The sequence below is a fragment of the Eulemur rufifrons genome, chromosome 14 (assembly GCF_041146395.1).
Source record: "Eulemur rufifrons isolate Redbay chromosome 14, OSU_ERuf_1, whole genome shotgun sequence".
In the NCBI taxonomy this organism is placed as follows: Eukaryota; Metazoa; Chordata; class Mammalia; order Primates; family Lemuridae; genus Eulemur; species Eulemur rufifrons.
In genome coordinates, this window is record NC_090996.1 from 20,683,229 (window position 1) to 20,698,695 (window position 15,467).

General features: G+C 46.1%; 1 protein-coding gene across 2 annotated transcripts in view; it reads right to left on the bottom strand.

The window, feature by feature from the left end:
• PRKCB (protein kinase C beta) overlaps nt 1-15,467 on the bottom strand; it is a 293,928-nt gene that overhangs the window by 48,725 nt on the left and 229,736 nt on the right. For both annotated transcript variants that reach the window (XM_069485934.1, XM_069485933.1), the window contains exon 10: nt 5,504-5,677. In XM_069485934.1, coding sequence (XP_069342035.1) covers nt 5,504-5,677 — 174 coding nt within the window. The remainder of the gene's footprint in view (nt 1-5,503; nt 5,678-15,467) is intronic.

Genomic DNA, 15,467 nt, shown 5'->3' on the forward strand with positions numbered 1-15,467 from the left:
AACCATCCTCATCCCCCTCCCTGTCCTCTCTGGCATTCTGTGTTCATGCTCCTCCCAGCATGCCTTGCAACTGAGTTATTGCTGGGCCATGGCAGTGAATTTGGGGAGGAAGTAACTTCTGTCCTTCAGTGACTCATAAAATCTAATTCTATTTAAAAAAAAAAAAAAAAAGAAGAAGAAGTGCATATGTTCAATTGAAAAGAAAACAGTTAAAATAGATGTTTTGCTAAAGAAACTTAACTGCCTGTGCCCACTGGCAGTTGGGAAATTGCATGAATGTGCCGGGCTGACAATTGTCCCTGAGAAAAACTGCAAAAGGACTGGAAGAAACATAATTCTTTTGTGCCTATGCAGCAAGGTGCACCTCCAGCCCAGCTCTAATAATGCAGGCAACCTCCATTTAATGTTTATTATGCCTTATTCACCAGCTCTTTTAATACTCACTTATTATGCCCACTTTAAAGATGATGAAACCAATATTCAGAACTGTTAAGTGACTGCGTAGAGGTCATGTAGCCAGTAATCATAGCTCCAGATCAGCCCGACCGAGCAGTGCACGCATATCCCTTTGTGCTTCCAGGAGAACTTGCGTAAGACCAGTTCATCTAATGAGCAATTCTCTGAAAACTCAACCCCCTGCCAAGAGCTTTTGCATCTATTTGGATATTAACTTTGCCATCTTGTGGCACATAAAAAAATTTTTAAGCTGCTTTGTTAAAGACATTTCTGAAATAATATAAATTCAAAAAGAAGACAATTACCCACAGACCCCCTCCCTAAATCAAATCAATATTTTCATTTGTCCGTGTCCCTTTCTGAGTCTTCTCCGTGTGCACATTCAATTTTAACACATTCAGAATACTATCTTAAATAGGATTTAACATCCTACATTTTTTGTGCCATGCATATTTTTGAAAGATTTTTTTTATCCCAATATAAGGATATTTCTGATGTAACTTTGCTTTCCTAAACAAGTTTTTTTTAAAAATCAAATTTGCGTCATTTTAAGGATGATAAAAATGGTTTCCTGTATTGCTGGGTGTCTCTTTTGCTTTTATCTAACATTTCAACCACTGTAAGGATTTTTTAAACATTCTATTAAGGAGCTTTTATCTTCAAAATTCGAAATCTCTAGCAAGAAAAACATATCAAATTTGCAGCATGTTATAGTAGATTTGTCATTTTTTTTTTTTTTAAAGGTAGCTGATTCAAAAAGAATTCTGGGTCACAAAATGCAAAATGACAATCCACTCGGGCGACACCGGCCTCCTTCGCTGTTCCTCAAACACGCTGAGGATGCTCCAGCCTCAGGCATTCACACTCCCTCTTCCTGCTGTCTGGAACACTCTGCCCCCAGATAGCTACACGCCGCGCTCCCTTGCTGGCCCTGGTCTCTGCTCAAGTGTCATCCTTTCCAGAGAGGCCTTCCTCGATGAGCCCATCAAAAATAGCATCTCTCTGCCCCAATCCATCCATCTCTACCCCCTTTACTTCGTGTCGCTGTTATAGTTTATTAATCTATCTCTCCCATGAGAATGTAAATTCCAAGGGAACAGGGACTTTATTTCTTTTGTTCACTGATGTACCCCTCGTGGCAATGCAGCCCGGGTCTGACATTTGTTTCAACAAATAAGTATTTGTTGCAATAACCAACAAGCATTAGTACCCTCTGAATCCTGGCAATAATGTTCTGACTTTTGGGGTACTGCCCATTCCGGCCCATTGCCTCCTTGGAAGCACCACTCAGGGGTCATGCCACGCAATGTTAGAAGATGAGTGTGAGCTGGAGGACCACCTTCACAGGCCTTCCTCGGAAAGGGGTGTCACCTTCCTGCTCACCTTAGCCACGATGACAACAGTTTGCCTCCTATACACGCAGCACTCTAAATTTAAATAATCATTCCCATGGATAAAATCTTACCCAATCCTTGCAATATCCCTGTAGAATAAGTGGAGTGACTCTTCCATGGTAGGGAAAACATCCAGAGGGCCATTAGGAAACCTGGGCTCAGGTCCTGGGGCTGCCACTTCCCAGCTGTGTAATATGAGCCATTTAATCTTTCTGGGGGGTCAGTGTCCTTTGGGTAGAAATGTGGACTGTAATAGTTACTTGTAGTGTTCTGGTGAAGGTTAGATGTGATTCATGAGAGTAAAAATATTTTATAAACTAAAAATAGGAATGCAAAGTTAAGGCCTAGGCAGGATAGCAAAGGCTTCCAGTTTTGGGGTTCTAGAGTCTTGTAGAACAAATCTCAGCTCCACTACTTAGCACTGTGTGACGTTGCATGAGTTACTTAACTTCTCTGAATGTTATCATTTGTATGTGTAAATTGGGGCTAGTCCTAGTCCCCATCCAACAGAGGTATAGGGAAGATAAAGTGAGGTAGTACAGCTAGGATGCTGAAGACGGTGCCCAGCACATACAGAGTGCTCATTACTGTTAGCTGCTGCTTTGGGTTCTTGTTTGCATCATTATCATTGTTACGGCCATTTGGGTGGCAACCCAACACGCTGTACCAACAAGAGCTTGGGCTCCGAGTTCAATGGGCCAGTGACCTGGTGCTGTGTCTAGAGAGAACTACTGTGCAACCCTGATCCTTAATCCTTCCACCTGCAAAGTGAAACAATAGATAATCCCTTCCATTGCAAGAGTCTTATGAGGCTGGGATGAAACAATGTTTTTGAAGACCCATGCACAGCAGATGCTCAGATGGAAAGTCAGTTCTGACACCAGACATGAGAAAGCTAAGGGACAGAGACACAATGGGACTTCACTGAGCAGGTGAGAGATAAGCAAGGCTAGGTTAGAACTCAGGCCCTTGGTGGAGCCTGGCGCCAGGCTGGCAGTGGGGGATTTTGTCCCAGGGGTGTCAGGTGGAGTGGCCGTCATCGGGTGATCCACACACAAAAGACCTCATGGTGTCGCGGTTAAAATCCTGGCCCTGAAATGTACCAGCTGTGTGGGCTCAGTCCTCTCAGCTATGAAGTCAGGATGACGACAGGACCCTTCTAAGTTGTCATGCGGCTTAAAATTATTCTGCGCCTCACATGGAGTAGAAATTATTATAAGTCTTTGAAAACAAATTTAATTTATGCAAAATTAAAATATATGTGCTCAGCCAAAAAAAGGTGAGAAAGAATAATTTAAATTGGGGCATTTCACTCAAGGAGCATATGCATGGAGTGCAGGTGAGGTGGAGAGGGTGTCTGCTCTTCCCTCAGCCCGCCCCACGTAGCATCCAAGGGTCTCTTGCTTGCAGTGAGTGCATCTTCCCAAGCACTTCCCCCTCCCCCCCAACAATACAGTCCCTAGAGACAGGATAACTCTTTCATCTGATCCTCAACCAATGAGAAAGCAACCTGTTCCATCGCGGGCCTTGCTAGGTTGGGAGATTTTGCATCAGGGCCTTCTCGCCCATGCAAGTCATAAATCCAGGGAGCTCTCGAGTTCTAGGCTCTCGTGGTTCTTCATCTCTCCTCCCTGGCGAGTGACAGCTCCTGCAGAGGGCTCAGAGCTCTGCCCAATTTCCATGTAAACCCCTAGCCCCTACTCTTTAATTCCAGAAGCATATTGAAATACAGGGGCGTGATGTGGCTCAACATTAAAAGAATAACCTCAAATCCACTCTACTTTATTTATAAAGCAGTTAACTACAAAGATATCATACTGTAATGAATATCAGTCACACATGATTAATTTCTCTCAGTCTCACCATAGCCAACTGAAATTGACAACCACTGCTCCAAGTTAGCTCAGCCTCTTTCTTGGGGAGAAAATCTCCTTCTTAGACTATTTACCAGACTGAAACTGTCTTGTCACCTGGTGGTGTCAATGAGTCAATTTGGGGACCAACAATGGAAAAGGGAGAAGGCAGAAGAGTTGGGGAGTCTAGAGGTTTCAATCGTAGCCCTGTCTCTGCCACCCCTTGAATACCTTAGACCTTAACTCCCCAAGGGAAGACTAGAGATTTGGCCTAGTGAGGGGTTCTCCCTTTCTGGGCTTTGCCAAGTCCCAAAGTGATGTAAATTATCGTTCTCTTAATATTTTCCTTTCCATTGATTCTCTTCTTCTACTCAAAAAATTTGTTTTAAAAGCAAACTTTAGTCACCCTTGGAGCACCATAGTGAACCAATTTATTATCTTGAAAGCTGTCACATACAGGGAAAGAATCAAGCATTTACCCTGCTTTTCCTACGGGAGCCGTACCACACGGAAGCCAAGCAATAGACGAGGGAAAGCCCCTCTTTATACAAGCTTTCCAACTAGCATATGGAAAGGAAATGCTAGAATTAGGATCTCACCCTCATACAATCCCTAATGAATTAACGCATCTAGGCAGCAATCATAAGTTGCTGCCAACATCACTGAGAGAGGCAACTGGACAGTATGTGCCTTCGGATGAAAGAACACACCACCATCTATGGTCTTGCCAAAGGGATTGAAGCAGAGTCGCACCAAGCCTCTAGACCCAGCTGCTAATTTGCAGGAAATAAAGAGGACAGATGAAACATGTTGAGGTGCTCCAAGACTATACAGTTGGCAAAACCCAGACTGTGGAAATGCTACAGGTCAAACACCCCAGGATATCTTCAGCAGATAAAAGAACAGGTAAAAGAAAAGGATAAAAGAGAGAGGGAACTCACGAGATTAAAGAATTTATAGACACATCAAATTAGATGCAAAATACAATAGCATCCGTTCTCACATATGGGCTGGGCTCTAAAATCAGCATGTAGGTTGAGAACTGGATAGAGTCACAATTAATCTTGAAAAATCCCTTAAAGCATCTTTAAGTCACTAGGTCATTGGCCATGAGAAACCCCAAAGGCCAGGATTAACTTTGTACCTCCTTGCCTTTGGGCTCTGGCCTCTCCTTCCTTGGGTATGGGGGCCTAGGTCTAATCTGAACAGGGAAAAGGTAAAGAGGTTACTTACAGGGGTGTCTCTTGCTCTTGCAGATAGAGCTGAAATCAGAGTCAGCAGCAGACAGAGGACAAATGTTCCCTTCTCATCTTGGCAGTCATGGCTCTGAGCTCACCAGCCCTTGTCTAGGACACTGTGCCCCCACCCTGGGAGTCCTCTGAGGGCCATGTTCTCAGGAAACCCACCCTCCAAGGAGACCCATGCAAAGGCCTCAGGCAACCTGCAGAGATGTGCGCATGCATCTCCCCAAAGGGCTGGAGGGCTGAGTAAAACCATCTAGAGGCACAATGTGTGGACCTTTCCACTGAGTTCCTGTCCCCGTGTCACCCCTTGCTGACAGAGAAGGGCCTTGTTCTGTTGGTTAGAAAAACCAATTGCCTAAGCTCCTTTATCTGAGTTGAGACAGCATCTGCCTCAGGGGAGAGCGCTTCCCAGTGGCAACCTCAGAACTCCCAGCCAAGTTCCCTGGACCCCATATCTTTCTGTTTCTAGAATGGGAAGAGCCCAGGTATCTCCTTGGGGTGGGCGCTGCTGGGATAGCTTTGGAGCTAGAAGACCCAGGGCCACCAGACAAGTTACCATGGTCTGGAAGCAGGAGTGGAGCTGGGTGAGGAAGGGCGGCTTCCCGGGCAGGGCCAGCACCCGCTTCTCCACCATGGTGCACTCCACGTCGTCATCCTGGATCACGACATCCTTCTTCAGGATCTTCACGGCGTAGAGCTCATCTGTGCCTTTTCGCTCCGAGAGCATGACCTGAGAAAGAGAGGGCAGCTGGTGTTCATTCAGATCCACTCCCAGCTTTGCACAGATGTCCTCTGTTGACTCTGAAACAACAGATGACGTTTTCCACTGACCTCACAGTTTGAATGGCTGAACCCGATCAAGGAGGACACTTCCAGGAGAGATGGCCATGTACTGATCCCTCTGGGATATGTATCAATGCCCAGCCAATATGGCTGGAAGGCAAGCCGCATGAGAGCAAATAGCTTTTGTTCACTGGCCTAACCCAAGAGCCTGCAATAGTGCCTGGCACACAGTACATGCTCAATTTGTTGAATGAGGGAGTGAGTGCATGCTGGATAAAAGTGGATTTGGGGGCACTTGTTCCTTTATTCATTCGATTATTTAATGTTCATTAAAAGCCTGCTAAACACTGGGGATACAGCAAAAAACAAGCAGGCACGTTCTATGACCTTGAACTCCAGAGAGGAAAAACAACTTTGGAAATTAATTTCAGGGATGATTAATGTAATATTTTAATAGCCTCCCCTGCTGTCTTGGGGCCTCCTTTCATGAGCTGTGGTCACAATCAGGGCCAGTTAACCGGCGTGGCTCATGGACACATCATTGTTTTCATTGGTTGTGACTATGCCAGAGGGAACAATGACCAGCAGGTACTATTTTCTCAAGAAGCTTCTTAGGAAGTGCAGGGCAGGACCACATTATAAAGAGACCTAACTGCTCTGGGAAGGCTTCCTGGAGGAGGAAACAATCAGATTGAAGTGCAGTAAACACTTCAATGCACTGTGTCAGATATTTTGCAGGCAACATTATTAATCACCACTGTGTTTCTGAGCATTTATGAATGGACCAAACAAGTATTGGTTTTCAATTATTATTTTTCATAATGGTAACTAGGAAGTAGGTTCCCTTATGAATCTCATTTTACAGGACACCAAGGCTCAGGGGGTAAGTAACCTGGCATGTTACAAATTCAGTTAGGACCAGGGTCATGATTTGAACTCAGGTCTACTTGACTGCAATCCCTGCCTTTAAATGCTCCACTTGAGCTCCAGAAGAACCCTTGAGGAGTTTAGGCGGTGGAGGGAGTAAAATGCTCCTGCCTGGCTCAGCTGGAGGGCCAGAGGATGAGACCTGAGGCCGGAGGGCGTGACACACAGGACAAGTTCAGCAGCAGGAGGACAGCTCAGCACACTCCACTCAGCTCTCATCCTAACAGTGACAGGTGTGCCCGGGCTCATGCACAGAAGCTTCCAGATCATGCATCCATGCATTGAAGCTTCTGGGCTGAGCTCACCGGCTCGCAAAGTCCCCATCTCTTGTTCCTACCATACTCTCTCTCATCACAACCAGGGTGGCCCCAGGTAAAGCAGACCCAAGGATTTAGGACACCTTAGGAAGAGGGTCCCCAGCACCCACTTCTACAGCAAGAGGACTTTCCTCAACCTCTTCCTCACCCAGCTCCACAGGAAAAAACAAGAGCTGCCAATGTGAGTGGGTCCCACCTATCAGGCATTTCCTCAATCCTCAAAACAGACCCACCGACTTACCTGGGAAGGTAGGGCTCTAAGTGTCGGGATGCATGTCCCCAGTTTATTTCCCATCTCCCTCTGTGCTCTCCCTGGTACCCTGGGGCTGTATTTCCCTTCCGCAGCCCTCACCAAGGCAGAAACAATGACTCAGGAAAGCCACTGTCCTAAGATATAAAAAGGCAGATGGAGATGGGGGTTTTCTGCTCCCGGATTCTAGAGTGACCTGGGCTGGGCGAGAGCAGGGAGGACTAAGGGAGATGACTTGGCTGGGAAAGAATGAATAGAGGGACAGAGGTGGGAGGAAGAAGAGCCTTTAGCTAAGAGGACCCCAGAGCCCAGTAGGAGGGGCTCAGTGCTGAGCTGTCCTCGAGGGTGGACCCATGGCCTCTGGTCAAGGCACCATCCAACGATCCTATCTGCAACCCCTCCCCTCCCCCACTAGGAGCAGAGGGGAGGAGCCCCAGACACCTGGGAAGCGAATGCAGTTGTGATAGGACATCTTAGCCTTCGGCATGGAAGAGAGACAGGGCAGAATGGCTGGAAATTTCCCCCTGCACCAGGGACAAGAGTGGATATCCTAGTCTGTTTCAATTATCTGCATTTTTACAGGTAAACAAACTGAGGCTCAGAGAGATTAACCTGCTCGAGCTACCAATTGTTCTAAAAGTGCATATCTGAACATGCCACTTCAATGCTTTAATGCTTCAGTGCTTCAATGCTAAAAGTCCTTCAGTGGCTCCCCAAAGCCAAACAATTCTGTGACCACGTCCTGTTCTTTCTTTCCCTTTGAACACTCTATTCCTACTGCCTGCAACGTCCTTCCACACTCTTCCAACGCCTGGAAAATTTGAGATTCAGCTGAGATGTTACTTCCTTCTCTAACCTGGATGATCCATTTAGACCCCAATCAGTCACTCCCTCCTTTGGGCACCAGGACTGCTTGGTATCTACGTCAGTTATGTATGCAGGCTTTTCCAAACTTCAATCATTCATGTGCCTTTTTCACATTTTTCTCTGCCACCTAAACTGTTATTTGCTTAGCATTTTAAAAATATAGTCATATTTTTACTTCACTAAATTTGAAAAGGAAACTTTATATCACCACTATTAATGGCAAGCCAGTATCACCAGTCATAAACAGGAGAGAAGCATAAAAATAAATAAAAGCAAAGCAGTGCTAGCAAATTCTAGCTAGACACTGATGGCTGCTGAAGATTCTAAGACAGGCCCTGCATTTTCTCCTTGTTAAAGGAAAAAAACGGTATTAGAAAATGTTAGAGAGCACATTGTCATCACATGAGATTTTCTTGTTCAATTAGAAAGACTAAAAGGAAACATAAAGAGAGGGTAACCTTATCATGTGATTTAATTTTATATAATATCATGACTATATACGACCTAAAAAAATCTCAAGTACTAACTGAAATCATCTTGCAAATCATTAATGCTATGTGCTCCACACCTGAGGAAAAACTGTTGCATGTGTTCAGTTTATTAAATCAATGAATAGGGACGTGTGGAGATTCTCTTGCCCTGTCCTAAGTAACATGCCCTATACTGACGGGAGGAAAATAGAACCGACATGCATAAAACACTACTGATAATTTAGAAGAAACAGAAGTGAATTGAATTCTAGGAGTCGGCTAACTTTTTCTGTAAAGGGCCAAACTAAATATTACAGGCTTCATGAGATTGTATTAACTACTAAACAGTGCTACTGTATTGAAAGAGCAGCCACAAACAATATACAAGTGCATGAGTGTGGCTGGATTCCAATAAAACTAAGCAGTGGTTCACAAGACAGGTGCCTGGGGAGGGTGGGGGGAAGCAGTGGGCTGGGCTCCAGTAGTTTCCTGACCCCTGGTGGAGAACATGTGTGCTCGAGACTGATCAGGAAAAATAAGAATGACCACCCGATCAAAAGTGATTGCAGTTTAATTTGGAAGTGAACTCTAGCATGCCTTTCCTTTCTTCCAACTCTTTGTTATTAGAAAAACCTTCTGATTGGGCAGTGGAAACACCTGGCCACAGCTGATTGGATCAGAGGTAGATACCTGACCTAAGTGTAGGCAATCAGAGTCTCTCTCCAGAGAATTTGGAATTAGGATACTCCAAGGAGTCAGTCAGGGCCCCTGAATAGAGAACACCCACAGATCTTCCTAGAGTGGTTCTTTCGTACTACGTGCAGGCAGAGAAGAATGAAACAGATGCGTGCGGAAAAAAGAAGGTCAGAGAACAAGCAGAGGCCTTGCTTTCTAGTTCCTGCTTCCAATCTCTCAGGAGGCTTGTTAGAAACTGCCATATCCCTCTAATAAAGTTATGTTTATTTATATTAGTTTGCATGGAGTTAAGTACCTTAGAGATCCTGTGAGACAAAGCTATTGCTTGGGTAGCTCAAATTCTTAATAAAAATGACAATTGCGGGAAGGCATTAACTTAAAACAAAGCAAATTCTATTTCTTTATAGAGGACCATGCCTCCTGCCTATATCAGAATCACTTGTGGGTCCTTGTTTATAATATAGATTCCAAGCACTGGTCTCCTTCAAGAGCTCTGGGCTGTGGCCTGGGACTCTGCATTTTACTAAACACACATCTCCTACCTTAATTCTAATCACCAGGTATTATCAAAATTGATTCATTTAATAAGATGGTTAGGCGATGTCCACAGGTAAAACATAAAATCCTTTAATTCTGATTTTCTTAACACCTTCCCAGCAGTCATGAACAAGGTGAGAACGGAACTTTCCTTTTCTCCTTGAATCTTCTAATCAAGCTTTCCTTTTCGATAGGAATCTCTCCACCCTCTCTAGGAGTTACATTTTGAGAGCTTTCCCCATAGCGTGAAGGAACTGACACTCCGTGGTGGTTTCAAAACACGTCTACAAATATTTGACACCCCTCCAAGCAAGAGGCAGAGTCTATGTCCTCTCCTGTGAACCCGGGCAGCCTTTGTGTTTGCCTTAACCAAAAAAATGTGGTTGAAGTGCCCCTGAGTGACTTCTGAGGCTGCAGCTTAATGTCAGTTTCTCTTAGAACATGCGCCTTTGGATCTCCGAGGCCGCCGTGCTCGACCACAGAATGAGACCACGTGGAAAGGCCCTAGGACCACATGAAGAGCATGGTGCCCAGCCAGAGAAGGAGAAACCCCAAGCCACAATCAACCCAATCTCCTGACCCACAGAAACCACGAGACATAATATATGATTACGTTGTTTTAAGCCTCCAAGTTTAGGGATGATATGTTATGCAGCAATAGATAACTAGAACAGATTTACCTAAGTTTCTATACGTTCTAATGCAACCCAGCTTTGTCAGGTGTGGCCCCTGTGACCTTGGGTTATGCAACTCTTTTCAATCAGTAAGAAAAAAAAGTTTCAGTTGAAAGGGGCAACAGAGATGGAATTCATTGTGCCTTCCAAATGCACCAACCTTCCTAGTCTTATCCAGAACCTGGAAGGCTTGATCATTCATTCGGTAAACGTTAATCAAGCACCTAGAATGTGCCAAGCACTGAGATAGGCACAGGGGATGCAGAATGACAAGGTTCCTGCCCTCATGACGCTTACGCTCCAGCACAAATAATCACCTAATGCCAATTGTGATTAAACCCCTGAAACAGAAGCACATGGTAGTCTTTAAATGGAGGACTTAACCTCATTTGGTGGGTCAGCAAAAGATGCCTTGGGGCAAGTGACAGTTTAGCTGAGACCCTACGTATCAGCAGGACTTGCAAGGTGGAGACAGAGGAGGTATATTGCAGCCAAAGAGAAGAGAATGATGGATTAAACCACCCGGAACCATAAACCGTGGCCTGCAGTAAGCCAAGAGCTCCAGAACTCAAATCCAGGACTCAAGTTCCAGCTCTCTGAGATTAGCAAACAATTGCCTCTGACAGAATCAGAGAGCTCCTACAAACAGAGCAGCAAAGGTACCAACGGTGGTGGCTGGAACAAATAATATGGGATGTTCAAAGGGCATGGCCAAATGCCTGTTCCAGGGAGAAAAAAGGCAATGTTGGGAGGGAGGACTAGGATGTGGGGGAAAGTGATTAGTTTGGGGTTGATAATGGTAACCAGCCATGCCTACTTAGTACTTCCAATATGCATTATCTCATTTAATTCCCACAGCAAATGAGTAGCATAGGAACTGCTACTATACCCATTTTACAGATGTGGGAGACAGAGCTTAGCAAAGATAGATGACTTGTCTACAGTCCCTTTACTAGGAAGTGATGCCGTCTAGTCATCTGTCTCCTAAATGCATGCCCTTAACCACACCCCATTGCCAAGCCCTAAGCACCAAGAGTTCAGTGGTGAGCAAATTATTGCTGGAGTGTTTCAAATTCAGCTCCAGATCCTGGTCCTGTACCTCCTTTTTCTATCCTTCCCACCTGCTGAGGCTTGGGACCTTGCAGGCTAAATCATTTCCTTTTTCTATTTCTTATATAACCACTAAGGAACCATTCGTTTACTTGGCAAGATGAACTTGGTCTGCCTTAGTGCTGTGGTCACAATTTCAGTTCATCCATTGGGTCCACAAGCTCCACTGGGAATTTTGTCCTAGACACGATGCTAGGCAATGGTGATGCGTCCAAACAGCAGGACAGACATGACCCTGCTGTCACCAGGTGGTTTGGGAAGATCCTCCTTCCTCTACTTGTGCTGTGACGTTTCGGCGGTGTGGGAGAGGAAAAAAGCAGAAAAATAGCCATCGCGCCAGCAGTGACGATAGCCATGCTCTAAACTGCGGAAATAATCTTTCATTAATCGTCTCAAGCAGTTTCTGAAGCTTCCAGAAACTTTAATACCAACATAGAGGGCGTGGGTTGTTTGCTCAGCTGTCCCTCTCTCTCCAGGGTGAGGATTCCAAACAGATTGAAAGGATGTGTTGAAGTGACGTTCTTATCAAATTCCAAGCCACATCTGTTACCCAAGAATCTTCTGGGAGAAATGTGATAAATAGCAGAACTCCAGTGACAGCAAATAAAATAGAGGAAAGTAGCCCAGGGAATCCTGGCTGGAAAGTTTGTTGTGATGAACTTTACTGGCAAACCCCAACGGTGAAATATGCCTGGGATCTTGGTTCCTTCTGTGGGACAGTGTTGCATAATGATTGGGGTGGGGACTTCAGAGTTAGCAGACCTGGTACATGTCCAAGTTCTGCCAGATACTCCCAGGTGACATTGGGAAATTCGGTTAATTTTTCTGAGCCTCAGTTTCCTCACCTGTAAAATGGGGATGCCAGCATTACTTCGTTTTTGGTGGTGCTGAGGGCATTTATGGGATAGAGTGTGCTAAGTACACTTTAACTGTGCAAGGCAAATGGTGAGGACTTAACGCCCGGTGGTCATCCTAGTTTCCTAGGGTGATGATAACAAAGAACCAAAACCTAGAATTTATTTTTTCACTGTTCTGGAGGCCAGAAGTCCCACATCAAGAAGTTGGCAGGGCTGGCTCCTGAAGGCTCTGAGGACAATCCGTTTCATGCCTCTCTCCCTGTTTCTGGTGGTTGCCAGCCACCCTTGGTATTTACCGGCTTGTAGACACGTCACCCCAATCTCTGCCTCTGTCTCCACATGGTGTTCTTCCCTGTGTCTGTGTCCAAATGTCCCCTTCTTACAGGGACACCAGCCACTGGATTAGGACCCACGCTAATCCAGTATGACCTCATCTGGATTACACCTGCAAAGACCCTACGTCCACACAGGGTCACATTCATTAGGACTTGAACATACATTTCTGGGGGGACACAATTCTGCCCACCGCAGGCGTTATCATCAACAGCATCTTTTCAGATAACAACGGGGGGCTGCTGGTGGTCCTTGTACAAAGCACCAGTGTCCGGTATTCGACTGGCCGAGGAGCTCTGCCTTGGGGGGCCTGTGTAAATGCCGCACTAACATGAGAGGGCGGAGATGGGGAGGGACCGAAACTGCTCCCCACTGCCCGAACGTCAGCAGACGCCTGCCGAAAGTCCAAAGCCAAATCGAGTCACCCTCAGGTCCCCTCTCTTACATCTCCCATTCCATGCGTCCACAAGGTTTTCCAGCTCTACACTGGGAATATACGCCGAATCCAACCTCCTTGCTGGTCTAAGCCACCATGGTCCTCAGCCTGGTCTCCTGCAGTTGTCTCCAAACCAGTTCTCGCTTCCGCTCTTCTCGCGCCCACCTGCATTCTGTTCTCTGCATTGCTGAACAATGCTTCAAAAACCCACGTCAGTTCATGTCTCTCCTCCTTCCAAACCCTTCCTCCGTCTGCACCCAGGACACAGTCCCATCTCTCAGGAGCCCCCGCCCCGTCTTCCCTGCCTGCGGGACTCGAGACACTCAACAATCTGCTCCCTCCCCTTGCCCAGCTCACAGTCCAATGTGACCACCTCCCCGAGGCCCTCCCTGCCACCTTCTCCAAACTTGCAGCCCCCTTTGTCACTCCCTGTCCCCCTCCTCTACTTTGTGTCTCTTCACAGCACTCACCACGCCTGGCATTACATTAATATCTATTTGTTTATTTCTCTCTCTCACAAGAACGTAAACTCCGTAAGGGCAGGTATTCTGTCTGAGTTGCCCACGGTTGTATCCTCAACGTCCAGCACATGGTAGACACTCAGCACATACTTGCTGCAGAAATGAATGAAAACATCTGAGTGGAGGAAGTAGCTAAAAACTCTAGACCTAGGTCACCACAGATCTTCAGTTCCTTAGGTGTCAGCGTTATTTAATTGATATATGGCTCTATCCAACCCGTATTTCCCAAAGAATTGGAGGTAGCATTCAAGATTATATGACACAAACAAGTGAATCTTATGGTGGGTGAATTATACCTCAACACAGGTGGTTAAAATGATGATACACCATACAGTAAATATATGTGTACATGTATATGTATGTATATATACATTATCCTTCTCTCCCTCCTTCTCTCTCTGTCTCTTCTCCTCTCTCCCTTTCTGCTTCCTGGAGGCCAAATCAACCAGAGATATATGAAACATAATAAAATTCATGTTTCCTATAAAGTAAGTCATTTTTTGAGACGAAAAACAGGCTTCCCCTAGAACTTAGGTCTAAGAGAAATGCCTTGCATGGCTCTCTGAACATGCCATGCTCCAGCGGATGGTGTTCTTAATAACATCCCTACAGCAGGATCAGAAAAGGAGAAGCAGGGGGAGAGACCCACACGTCTAGCATTGTCAGAGTCTGCAAGCTTGACTAACAAACAGAGACTTGATGAGTTCAGATGTGTGTCTAAAATAGAGAAAAAGACCTCTGGGGCTCACAGGGTCCCCAAACGCTGACTTGGGAGAAAGGCATCTGTAAGGGGTAGAGTGAGCTGAGGTCGCCAGGGAAGAGGCAGAGACAGCGAGTTAAAGCCCATGCGTTTACACTGCAGGCCTCCAAGGGCACCAGGAGACTGCTGTGCTCCCCCCCATGCCCAGCACTCTAGCAGCAGTGCAGGTGCGGGTGCGGGACCTGGATACTGATCTGTCCTGAGGAGGGTGTCCTCCCTCTATTCTAAGATTCCAAGTCTTTGAGGATCCCCTTGCTCTCTGGGTCTGTCTCCTGCTTGGGTTCCACCCAGACCCTCTGAACACCTGCAGAGGGTACCTTAGATGAACTCAACTCTAAGTTTCCAGGCAAATTCGACCCCTTCCCTTCCCCCATCCTTCCCTTGGGTTGCCCCGCCTGCCTGCACTGAGCTGTTGTTTCTCCACACCGCACATTACAATTCCCTGCGGAGCTTGTAGAAGCCAATGCTTGGGCCAACCTCCAGACCAATTAAATCAGAATCTTCTAAATATCCGAGCCCTTCCTGTGCCAGGCCCGGCCCTCGCTGGGGGAAGACAGGGAGGTGAGTCAGTTAGAGGTTATCAGAACAGTGCTGTAAGCAGGGGCTGGATCCCTGGCCAAGCACCGTCCACCTGTTCTTCCAAGGGCCCTCACGCACCCAGGAGCAGGATTTGGAGAGAAACTTGGGTGCTTCCTGGTTACAAAATGAGGGTTAGCTTCAATATCCTCATCCTTACAACACAGTGGCTATCCTGACAATCTCTGCATGTAAGAATGAGATCAGGGCACTGACGGAGTCTGACGATCTGGAAGCTCACGTCTAATTAGAATTATAAAATCAGAGTAAGTACAAGTGCAGACTCTGGAATCATGAGTTCAAATACTGACTCTATCATGTGCTTTGCTGTGTATTCTTGGGCAGGTTACTCAACCTCTCTGAGTCTCAGTCTCCTCATCCATCAAAGGGGCAGAATGATGGTTTC